General features: G+C 59.4%; 1 protein-coding gene across 1 annotated transcript; it reads right to left on the bottom strand.

Moving 5' to 3' along the window:
* Positions 1-7663: 7663 nt before the first annotated feature.
* PHLDA3 (pleckstrin homology like domain family A member 3) lies at positions 7664-9605 on the bottom strand. Its single transcript, XM_017821319.1, has 2 exons — positions 8704-9605; positions 7664-8307 (listed from the first exon to the last, which is right to left on the bottom strand). Exons 1-2 carry the CDS (start codon positions 9053-9055, stop codon positions 8186-8188), a joined length of 474 nt encoding a protein of 157 aa, XP_017676808.1. The 5' UTR covers positions 9056-9605; the 3' UTR covers positions 7664-8185.
* Between the last annotated feature and the right edge of the window lie 1963 nt (positions 9606-11568).

Raw genomic sequence — 11568 nt, forward strand, 5'->3', positions numbered from 1 at the left:
AGCCAGGAATTCCTTCCCAGTATCCCATCTAACCCTGCCCTCTGGCAGTGGGAAACCATTCCCCCTTGTCCTGTCACTCCATCCCTTGTCCAGCTCTCTTGGAGCCCCTTTAGGCACTGGAATCCCCCCGGCTTGGGCAGCACTGGCTGCTCACAGGGGTGTTGTGTGTGAACACACGGAGGTACCAGCTCAGGCTGACTGGGCTGTGATAGTGATGCCCATGTGGATGAGGTGTATCCTCGTGGCACCTCTGCCTTGCTCCTCTCTGATGTGAAACAGCACCAGAGATGCTGCAAAACCCCTGAGTCTTTCTGGGAGAGACAGAACCTATGAGCTGAAACACTGCAGTGCTTTTCCTTTGCAGAAAATCTCTTGATTTTTTTTTTCCTTTCTTTTTGTTGTGGTTTTTTTTCCTTTTTATTTCTTTTCTTTTTTGCTTTCAGTAGGTCTCTACTGGGTTGGGGGGGGAGTTGTGAGCCTGGGGAGATGCTGCAGTGTTGACCCCCCTGCATGATGGGACATACACAGAACGATGTCTCCAGAGCAGCACTGGCCAAGGGACTTCCTGGGAGCCACCAGAGAAGAGGATAAACCCCCTCAGCCAGGTTGCTGAGGGGTGATGGGCTAAAACATGGATTTGGGACCAAGGAACTGTCCCCCTTTGGGGAGAAGGACCATCCAGTCTCCCTCAGTACAGCCCAGTGGGTTGGGATGCTCAAGCAACTTTGAGCCTCTCACAAGCCCTGAAGTTTTCCCAATGAAATTCCTGAACAGCAGAGAAAAAGCTGCTGTCTCACCCCCCTGCACCCTACAAAGCCCCTTGCCCAGTGCCCCTGTGGAAGGAGGCTTTGCATGGCAGAGAATCACAGGGCAAGCAACACCTGTTCCCTGTGATATTTTTAGGGACAAATTTAGGAGCAAACAATTCCCAGCGTGGGGCCCAGCGGGGACAATGCCCGGTATGTTAATCCTGGGGCTATTATGGTCACGGAGGGACACACAGCTGCCTGCGTGGGGCAGGTCCTGAGGTGGGGGGCAAAGACAGCCCCCCCATCCCGCAGAGCCAGGGATGCAGGGCCTCCTTCCCCCTGCCCTGACACCTGGTGGGAGATCGGTGATGGTGACAGTGGCGGTGCCATCCTTGTGTGAATTGCACTAAACAAATCCCAGTGGGCAGGGGGAGACCCCCCTGTGCCCACCCACCTCGGGGACCCCTCCAGGGACCTCTCCCCTTCCCTGGCTCCAAGAGCCAGTGCAGCAGATCTGCTCCAGGCTGCAGAAGAGGAGGAGGATTTAAACCACCCCGTTAGACCTTTATAAGGCAAAAGCCCCATGGGGCCAGGCCTCCAGCATCTTTCCTCCCAGCTGCCTTGGGATTGTTTTCGGAGCACAGAGGAGCCAAAATTAGCCTGTGACAAAGGCACTGCATTCCCACAGCTCCCGCTGCCCGGGGATGGGATGGGGGCTGCTTCAGATGCCATTTGCTCCAGGCTCAGGTTTCATCCTCTGCTGGGACCCGGAGTGAGGAGGAGGAAAGGGCAGGCAAGGGATGGGGTAGTGGGACCCCTCGACTTGGGGCTTCCCCATCGGTTTCAAAGCTCCAGCACTGCCGTGGGGGACTGCAGCGGGAGAATTGGCAGAAGCCTGGGATCTCCCATCCCTCCTCCCCAGCTGACATGATGGGGATGTTTCAGATCTCCATCTCCAACCCCAGCTCACAAACCACAGTGAGCTGCCTCGAGGTGAGGGGGCTGTTTTATCAGGTACCACCTGAGGTTGTGCATCACTCTGAGCTTCTGGGGGGTAGGAAGGATCAGGATCTATGGGGCAGAGCAGTGCTGAGGCCAAATTCAAAGCAAAGTAATATCCCTGTTACTGAGAGCCACTGATTGAAGTGAAGGGTCCCCATGGGCTGCCACCGAGGGGATGGATGTCAACAGAAAATTCCCAGAGAGCTGCATGGGGAGGTCAGACCCACCCAGGACCAAGTCCCCAGGGACAGCTGTTTGTCCCTAAACATCCCTGTGACCTACAGGTCACCTGTGTTTGGTCTCTTACGAGTGGCCCCCTTGGCATGTGTTTAGATGGATGGGGCAGTTTCTCTCTCCCTCTGGACATACCAAGTCCCTGGAGGGTGTTGGTGATTCCTCATCCTTGGACATCAGCCTCACAAATGTGGCAGGGGCTTCCACGTCTGCCCTCTGACTTTGGGAAAAACCACAGTGGTCTCTGGCTCCTCAGGGTCTTGGGACTCCAAATTCAAAGGTATCTGACCCCTGTGAGCAGTTTAGTTGTCCCACATGAAGCCAATCTGCCTGAAGAAATGGACTTGCAGCAATCTCTTTCCCTCTCTGGAGCCTTCCCATCCATCCCATCCTTGCCCTCTTCCAAGCACCGTCCTAGTTTTGACAACCCCGGTGGAATTTGCAAAGACAACAGACTCCCCAGGGCATCCAGGACAGGCTTAGAAACAACAGCTGAGCCTCTGGTGTCCTTTGCGACCGAACCTCCAAACAAGTCTATCCCAACCCTCAGCTGCCAGTCTCAGAGCCAGCCCCCAGTGCCAGGCAGAGGGCAGGGGACCACCGGCTGCCTCAGGGACAGAGGATGCCTCACAGACTCACCATGGGGGTAGGAGAAGGTTTTCCCTCTGTGAGACAGCTCAGAGACAAGGGGACATTGAGGTCACCTCCTCCAAGCAAGGTGACTGCAAGGCTGCAGGGTCATGTTGCAGTGAAATTGTGAGGGTCCATGGGACTTGTCCTGATCACAGAATAACAGAATCAGCCGGGTTGGAAAGGACATCTGAGATCATCAAGTCCAACCTTTGATCCAACCCCGCTGTGGTTCCCAGCCCATGGCACTGATGCCACATCCAGTCTTATCTTAAAAACCTCCAGGGACAGAGAATCCACCCCTTCCCTGGGCAGCCCATTCCAATGCCTGATTAGCCTCTCTGTAAAGAATTTCTTCCTAATATCCAACCTAAACCTCCCCTGGTAGAGCTTAAGACCGAGCCCTCTTGTCTTACTGAGAGCTGCCTGGGAGAAGAGACCAACTCTCACCTGGCTACAATCTCCTGTCAGGGAGTTGTAGAGTGATGAGATCTCCCCTGAGCCTTCTCCAGGCTAAATAACCCCGGCTCCCTCAGCCTCTCCTCACAGGACTTGTGCTCCAGTCCCTTCACCAGCCTTGTTGCTCTTGATGAATGGTTCCACCTGGGTGTTTCTCCTGCAGATCATCTGGCAGCTCTCACCCCTCACGAGCTGCTGGAAGGATCCATCGACTCCCACCTGCTCCATGGATTGGTGACAGCAGGGGTGAAAACCTCCAGAATGTTCTCCAACAGCTGATGCTTTCTGCAGCCCTGGGAAGGATTCCCTCACTCCGCTGCATCTGTGAGTGAGTCCCACCAGACCTGGGCAATGCCCCGAGGCACCGAAGCAGAGCAGGCAGTGGGGACAGCCATGGAGATGGAAAGTGCACCAGAATGTGGATAATCATCACAGCCCAACCTGGCAACCAGCACAGCCCCAGGCCAGACCCCAAACATGCCCCAGAGGGCTGAGACACCTCTCCCAGCTCAGGGATCTCCACCCCTTTGCAGGAGCCCCAGGACACCCACATCTCCTGCTGCCCAGCAGGGCAGACGCTTCTCATCCCTTTGGGATCTGCTGCTCCTTGTCCTGGTCTCCCAGGGCAAACACAGCTGATCCTGCAGCAGGAGAGCCCCATCTTCTCCAGCCACAGCCCCTGTTGTCAGAACCCCAACCTGACTGGATATCCTCTTGTACGTGGTGCAGCTGGGGATGGTGCCTGTGACAGCCCCTTCATCCATGGGCATGAGACTGATTCTTCCCACTTGGCTGCAGGCAGCAAATCCATGTGGGAGCAGCTGTGGGGCTGCATCCAAAAGCAGGACAATTTCCCTAAAATGTGAAAAACACCTTCCACTTCTAGAAATGTTGTGGGAAAATTTGTTTTTCTCATCTTGGGTACTCTGGGGAGATGTGAAATGCTTGCAGAAGGTGTCAAAGCTGAGGAGGGTTCTTGGAAAGCCAGCAGGCCCTTTATGAACAGCACATGCTCCTGCCTCGTGCCACTGGCACATAGAAACATCTTTACTAAATAAGGAGGAATTATCTACTTTGGGATAGTGGGAAGACATTATTGAAATGGAGCTGAGCCACCCACTGAAGACTTTAAGCTTTCCATGGTTTTGCCAAGTGACACATGAAACCTTCCTAATGTTGATCTTGTCAGCTCCTATAACCAGGAGGAAGATATTGGCTCTTCTGTGTCAGTGGGTGGCCACGGTTCAACAGCGATGTCAGTTTGCATATCCCAAAACCCAGGCTGCTTTTCAGCCTGAGGCAAAACATTCCACGGGAAAAATAAAAGACTATTCCAAATAATCCAAAATTTCTGGCCCAGGCAGGGACCCTGATACACTTTTTGGACATTTTCAGGGTATTTCCAGGCCCTCCCACCTGCCTCTGAGACACTCGATGCATCTCAGCATCCCCTTTGCCTGGAACGGGCCACCCCCACTCCCAGAGCAGCCCAGTGACTCCTGCTCTGGGGTAGTGGGTGACAGATGGAGGCTGGGATGTGCTGGTTGGTCCATCTGCAGTTCCAGCAATGTGTGGTCCCTATTTTTGTTTCTTTCTGATGAGCTCCAACCCTCCCACTGGCTCCCATAGCCCCAGTCCACTGGTGGGTGGTGGTCACAGCCACACTCCTCAACCTCCCTGGGACACCCTCTCCAAGACACACCACCAGGACACTGTGGAACCCCCACTGCAATACCTGCAATCCCTGCCTGGGCCCCCTCAGCATCCCAAGCTCCATGTTTTGACAACAGCATTTCTTCCTACACCCAAATCCAAGAGGACTTCGGTGGAGGTGGCCAAGCCCCCCCAGCAGTGGTGTGGACATCCTGGCCCTCTGCTCCCCTGGAGTGTGGGCACACGGACATCACAGGGCTCTGGGAAGTTTTCCAGCCGGGCAGTGGGCAGGTGGTGCCTTCCAAACCAAAATCCAGTGATTTAGGAACTGTAGTTGAGGATGGTCAACAATGAAATAACTTTAGGAGCATCTGAAGGAAGTCAGACCCAAAGACATGACCCAAAGCTAAAAAACCAGAACACTGCTTGCTACGGCCGTGATTTCCTTTTCACTTTTGCGTGAGGAAAGACCACCCACAAGGTCAGGGATGGTCACAGAAGTGAGGCAGTGCCAGCCTCTCCACAGGGCACACGGTGGTGGAGGAGGTACACATGGTCTCACCTGCCAAAAGCATTGGCACCATCACCCACACTGCCCTCCCTGGCACTTGGGGGGGTCCAGCCAGCCCCAAACTGACCCCAAACCCAGAGCTTGGAGTTCATCAGGTGGAAAAAAAGGGCCCTGAACCTCCTCCTTCCCCCTCTCCTGCACTTACTGCACCCCCAGGGTGCTGCAAGGGGGGTACCAGTCCCTGCCCCCCTGGGTGCTGGCAGAGCCCCTGCCCCAGGCCAAGGCACAGGGCAGCCCCCAGCCCGGGCAGAGCAGCCCCAGCACCGAGGCATCTTTGGAGAAGTGCAGGGAGGGCTGATGGAGCAGGGGCACTGCAGGGCTGGGAGCAGAAAAGCCAGATTTTCAGGCTCCTGCCTTTGAAGTCCCGCAGCTCCAGGGCACCTCGCAGCATTTTGGGGCTCTGCACTGAGCCCCAGCTCTACTTGGGGGCCCTGGCACTGGGGTCCCCTGGCCTCACTGAAGCAGGAGCCCGTGTGCTGGAGGGGCTGCGAGGCCACACACCTACCAACCCCGTGTTTTGCCTCAGTGTCCCCACCTCTGGAGGCATTAGAAACACTTCCCATGGTCCTCTCCCTGCTTTTCAGGCTGGCTGGGAGTGTGCTGGCACCACATCCCTGGTGCTGGGGGACACACCAGCCGCCGGCCCTGTCCCTGCTCTGCTCCCTCCCTGGCCGAGTCGCTTGGCTATTTGTTTGTTTTTCAGCCTCTGGGTGACCTTTTCCTCTGCATGAGTAATTCAGCCCTCACAGGCAGCAGGTGAAGCTGTCCCACCTCCCTCCTGCATGGCACCCCCTCTGCTCTCACCCCCAGCCTCAGCTCCCAGGGTCAGGAATCTGCCCAGAGAGGATGGATTGGGCAGATGTGGGTGTCTGCACACAAGGAACTCCCAAACCTGGGGGGTTTGGGGAGCAGTGCAGGCCCTGGAGGATACGTGGTCCAGGGGCTCTGGCTTTGGGGCGGTCAGCAGAGCGATGGGGGCTCAGGGTGGGGATGGAAAAGCTTTGACTTTCCTCATGCCTGGGCCCAAAATGCTGACATAGCAATTTGGCTTCTCTTTCTCTTCCTCTCCCTCTATTAACTGCCCATGTTTCTCCCCAGCTTATGGGTACTGTGGTCTCCCTGCTGCCTCACCCATCCATACACAGCCAGGGCTGGCACTTACAGCCACACACATCTTGACCATTTTCTCCCCCAGTTTGTTGCTGGCAGTTGGAAAACAGAAAATAGCTATTTATGGTGAGCAAGAGAGCAGAAAAGCCAAAAATGGGGAGTCACACTGCCCAAAACTGGCAACTTTGGAAACCCCCCTTGTACTGGGCTCTCCCCACCCCTGGTACCCTCCACAGCACAGGCTCAGGATGAATGCCCTGACTCAGGGAGCTGGAGATTTAAGAAAAACCTCAGGAGAGAGATCCTTGCCATGGAAATGCTGTGTGAGCACCAGCACCTTCCTGACAGCCCCATTTTCTTCCAGTGAGGATCTGTTTTAGGGGCTGGTCCACACAAGGCTCCACACCTAGAACATCTCCTGTGGATGGGGGACCAGGTCCCACCATCCCTGGAGCCCACCGTGTTCCTGCCATAGCAATGGGATGGTGCAAAGCTCCATCTGCACTGTTTGGGTCCAGCTTCATCTATGTGCCCCCCAACTCGCCCCCCCCAGCTTCTCTCCACTCACAAGCCAGCGGGCTCTCAGCAAACACAGCTCTGAGAACCAGGTGGCCAAGGAGGGTTCCTTGGGTGGAAAAACACCTAAATGCCTGTTCGAGCACTGAGCCAGCACAAGCCTGGCCCTGCACGGTGAGCAGGCTCCAGCCACGCCACCATCCCTCCCCGGAGCCACCTTGGCTCTGCCCTGGCACGGGGACAGGACCCCGCGGGCCCCGTGGGGTCTGGCAGAGGTGGCTGGTGTGCAGGCTGGGGCCAGCAGCCACAGCCCGAGGGGACAGGACACTGCTCTCCCCGGTTCCCACGCGGCCGGGCAATCTCCGGCAGGATCTGCAGCGCCCGCAGCCGCGGGGCTGGGGCTCAGGCTCCGGCTTGCGGAGCTCGGTGGCTCCAGGCGCTGCTGTCTGCGCTGCCTGTCGGGGCAGGGCCGTCCCTTCCCCTGCCTGCAGAGCCGGAGCGCTGCTCCCGCGTCGCCTGCCCACAAACCACCGTGGGAATCCCTGGGGACACGGGAGCAGTGGGATGGGTGACCGGAGAGGCTCGGGGCGGCAGGGGGGGGGCTTTGGAGCCCGACTGTGGGATGCTGGTTTAGGGGGATGCCAACAATCGGCAAAGCTCTGTACAGGATTTGTGCTCTCCTCTACACTGCAGGGTCCCACAAATCAAAGCAACACCAGGGTAAGAAGCAGAAGGTCCTGTTTGGGGACACTTTTGGTACAAGGAGTGGGGGTCCCCAGTGCCCTCCCAGCATTCCCCATCATCTCAAGGACATCCCAGGGTAGGACAAAGTCCAGCCCCTTCTCAACATGGGGGCTCAGGGGGAGCTGTGTCCCCAGCCACATCCATCTGTCCCAGTGTCACTGTCACACAGGCAGAGCTCCCTATTCCACTGCTTCCTTCGGGCACAGCCTCATCCATCCCCTGTCCCGCAGGAGAGGCCCAGGTGTCCCCACCAGTGCACCAAGGTCCTGCACATGTCAGCTGAAGGGTGGTGGGCCCCTGGACAAGGATGTCACCTCCTGCCATGTCCAGAGCCCCAGATGGTAGCCGTGGCTGTGTCCTTTGCCCCTTCGTGCCAAGGGGATGTGGCTTGGCCCCTGCTGCCGTGCCAGGCCAGCCCCTGCAGTGCCTCTGTCCTGCCCCAGGGCAGGGGGAGCCAGTGCCCGCACTGGCCTCTCTGGGGCCACCGTCCTTGTCCTTGGGCTGCACAGTGGTGGCCTCACTTGCCCGCTGGGATCCCATTCTCCCCACCTCCTGCCGAGCTGAGAGCCATCTCCATCCGACTCCTTGGATGCTGCGTGTCCATGGGCTGTCCCACTGGGGCTGTGTCGAACTGCACCACTGCAGAGAGAAGGCGCCTGTCACCCACCTGGCCACTGCAAGGACATGGGGCAGGGCCCAGCCCTGAGGGGACTGGGGTCCAGAGCCAGCCACCATCCCCACCCCATCCCACGTGCAAGATGGCAAAGGGTCCCATGACCCTCAGGCCACCGCAGACAGAGGGAGGATGATAGAAAGTCCCTCTCCAGAGATGTGGGGGGATAAAAACCTATGGGGGCGTCCTAGCCAGTGTGGGGGGACACAGGACTACTGCCCTTGCAGACCACCCGAATCCATGGGACCGCTGTGATTCCCTTGGGGAAGCCAAACCCCTCAGAGATGGGACCTGGTGGCCAGGGACCTCCTCCCCCAGTGGGTCCTGCACCCCAACCCGCGGTGCAGCGGCGGGTCTGGTACCTGCTCGGCAGCTGTGCCGGGCGCGGACGACCTGGATCGCCTGCTGGTTCTTGAAGCGGACGAGGCCCATGGTGATCTCGGCGTTCCAGCCTGGGTCCTCCTGGGCGCAGCGGAAGTCAATCTCGTGGCTGTCGTCCATCACCACCGTGAAGTAGATGTGCCGCTCCTTCCACTCCACGCACTCCACTGCCTTCATGCGGGCGAAGCTCAGCTCCTTGCGCCGAGAGCCCTTGGGCTCGAAGAGCTGCAGCCCCTTCTCTGTCAGCAGGCACCGCTTCTTCTTCCAGAGCTGTAGCAGCCCCCCGCTCCGCTTCTCCAGCACCCCCTCCCTCAGCACCTTCTCGGGGGTCATAGCGGCCCCTCGGCCCCCAGGATCCTCAGCACCTCGTGTGGGCTCAGCCAGGCATCACCCGCTGGGGGATTTCCAGCCCCTTCACGTCAGAGCTGAGCTTCCCGGGGCCGGGACCCCACGGTGGCCGTGCTGCCCTCGGGGCTCTCCCTGCCCTGCGCTCCCACCTCTCAGAAAGGGTGAGCAATGGGGTGCCCCATGCCGACCCCAGCCCTGTTGCTGGGGCTCTGCTCCCTGCCCCGTGCAGCGTGTGGGATCCCGGCGCCGCGTGCCCCAGGAGCTGTCGCTACATGCCCGGCCGCTCTCCCACTCGCATTCCTCCCGCCTCGCCTGGCCCCTCCTGCGCTCAGGCTCCCTTCACGCCCAGGCGAAGCCCGGCCAGGCCCCACTTCACCCAGGAGGTGCTTTTGGGGTGCCCGCAGGCAGCTGCTGCCCCATGGTCCTTGTGTGAACAGGCAGGGTGTGGGATGGGTCTGCACGGCAGCAGTGCCAGGGCAGGGCTCAGGGACTTCTGCATGGCAGCCCAGGCATGGAGTGCAGGGCCAGATGTTGGGGGTGCAGTACCAGCTGTTGTGGGGTGCAGCCCCACCGGCACAGGGCTATAGGGTACAGTCCCAGTGGGCACAGTCAGCTGTGGGGTGCAGCACCAGCTGGGCAGGGGACCCTGCATAAAATGCCAGCCAGGAAGGGGTTACAGAGTGCAGTGCCATCAGGGTTGGGGGGCTGTGCAGGGCAGTGCCAGCGAAGAAGGCACAAGGGGGTGCAGTGCCAGGGCAAGGGGTTACGGGGTGCAGTGCCAGCAGGGGCAGGGGGCTATGGGGTTCAGTGCCAGCCAGAGCATGGGGTTACGAGCTGCACTGACAGCCAGAGCAGGGGGTTATGTGGTGTCGTGCCAGCTGCAACAGAGGCCTGTGGGTGCAGCACCAGCCAGGCAGGGGCTGTGGGGCCAGGGGTGCAGTCCAAGAGGGGAGTCAAAAGCAGAGAGCAGACAGTAGCAATGGGAACAACCCTTGGCACCCACCACCCACCCAGCCACGTGCCCAGGGGTGCTGGGCCACCCCTCAGCACACAGAGCTCCCATGCCCCAAATCTGCTGAGACAGGGATTTGAAGTCCCCAGGCTGTCCCACAGCAAGGACCAGCATCCCCCAGCCTCGTGTGACCTGTGCAGGGGGGATGAGCTGTCGGAGCGGGGCTGGGACAGCACAGCACAGCCCAGTCCCGCCTGAGCCCTCCCTCCCCTGCAGCAAAACACCAGTCTCCTTTCCAGCCCGTCTCGTTCCCGGCCACTGCAGCTCCGTCTGTTCCTGTGCCAGCACCTGGCACCGAGGGGTTCATGGTGCCATGCCGGGCTGCCAGGGGGACATCTGGGGACTTGTGCTGGCCGTGGGCTGCCGGACAGGGTGACAGTCACAGCCTGCTGGGCTACTGGATGTGCCCCCACAGATGTTGAGGGTGTGGTTCCTTCACCCAGGTGAGGTCCGGAATCAGAAAAAGTTCCCCCGGAGATGTGCCAGGGTCATCGATTGGGGCTGGAGGCCGCCGATCAGCCCATGGCTCCTTGGCACGCAGCCACCACCCCAGCGCTCACCTCCTGGATCACCCTGCCCCTGCCCCTGCAGATCACAACCCCGCAGAGCCCCCGGCTGGAGCCCCTCTTCCCCCAGTCCCTCCATCCTTCCTTCCCGGTCCTTCCCGGGGGCTTCGCTTGCAGCTGGCGTGGCCAGGGGGCAAGTCTGCAGCGGTGATGAGATGCACCTCATTATCCCTCATTAAGAGGGCAGGGCGGCTGTCAGAGCCAGGAACTGGTTCGTGCTCCCTGGGGCCAACCTCACCACGCTGGCAGAGATCCCGGGTGTCCCAGGAGACCCGGGTTCCTGACGTCAGGTGGCCCCGGCTCCCCTGCGGCCCTCACCACCCCCACAGTCGGGGGGCAGTGCCTCCCCGAAGGTCACCTGAGCACCCCAGCACCCCCAGGAGGAGCAGATGTGTGGGTTCCTTTCCACAGGCTGTTTTCCCACGCACAGGTAAAGCTCAGCTCTGGGGATGCTGAGCCCTGGAAGCTTGGGGGTGAGTAGTTTTGGGACGGTTGCTCCCAGTGCTGCTCTGGTAAGCTGGGATGGCTGTGGGCAGTTTTGTCTCAGCATCCAGCTCAAGCTCCATCCTCACAGCACGAGGGAGAGCCAAGGGCTGCCAAACCCTCTGCCCAAGACGCCAGCTCTGCTGCTTACTGTGCTCTCTGCCTTTCTGGGCTCCAGCCACCAAGGGAAGGTGATGGGCCCACAGCTGTGGGTGTGAAGGAGCTTTGACAAGGTCCTTCCTGCTCCCCTCTCCCTGTCTGTCTGTTCCCAGATCCACAGGGCAGGAGGCCCATCCTGCTGGGCTGCCTGGGGGATGACCTTGCAGCTCCTGCTCTCCAGCAAAGCCAACAGGACTCGCTGTGCCAGGCTGCTCTATGGGCCACCCACGGTCCCCACGCTCATCCCGTCCACGCAGAGCCCTCAGGGCAGGTAATGG

Source organism: Lepidothrix coronata, unplaced genomic scaffold (assembly GCF_001604755.1).
Source record: "Lepidothrix coronata isolate B3197 unplaced genomic scaffold, Lepidothrix_coronata-1.0 Scaffold90, whole genome shotgun sequence".
NCBI lineage: Eukaryota > Metazoa > Chordata > Aves > Passeriformes > Pipridae > Lepidothrix > Lepidothrix coronata.

What these genes read in the sequence shown, in the direction of transcription:
- PHLDA3 (XM_017821319.1), bottom strand. Translation starts at nt 9,055, where the DNA reads ATGACCCCCGAGAAGGTGCTGAGGGAGGGGGTGCTGGAGAAGCGGAGC. An exon ending in CCGGCACAGCTGCCGAGCAG is followed by an intron (nt 8,308 to 8,703) that starts GTACCAGACCCG and finishes TTCTCTCTGCAG; the next exon opens with TGGTGCAGTTCGACACAGCC.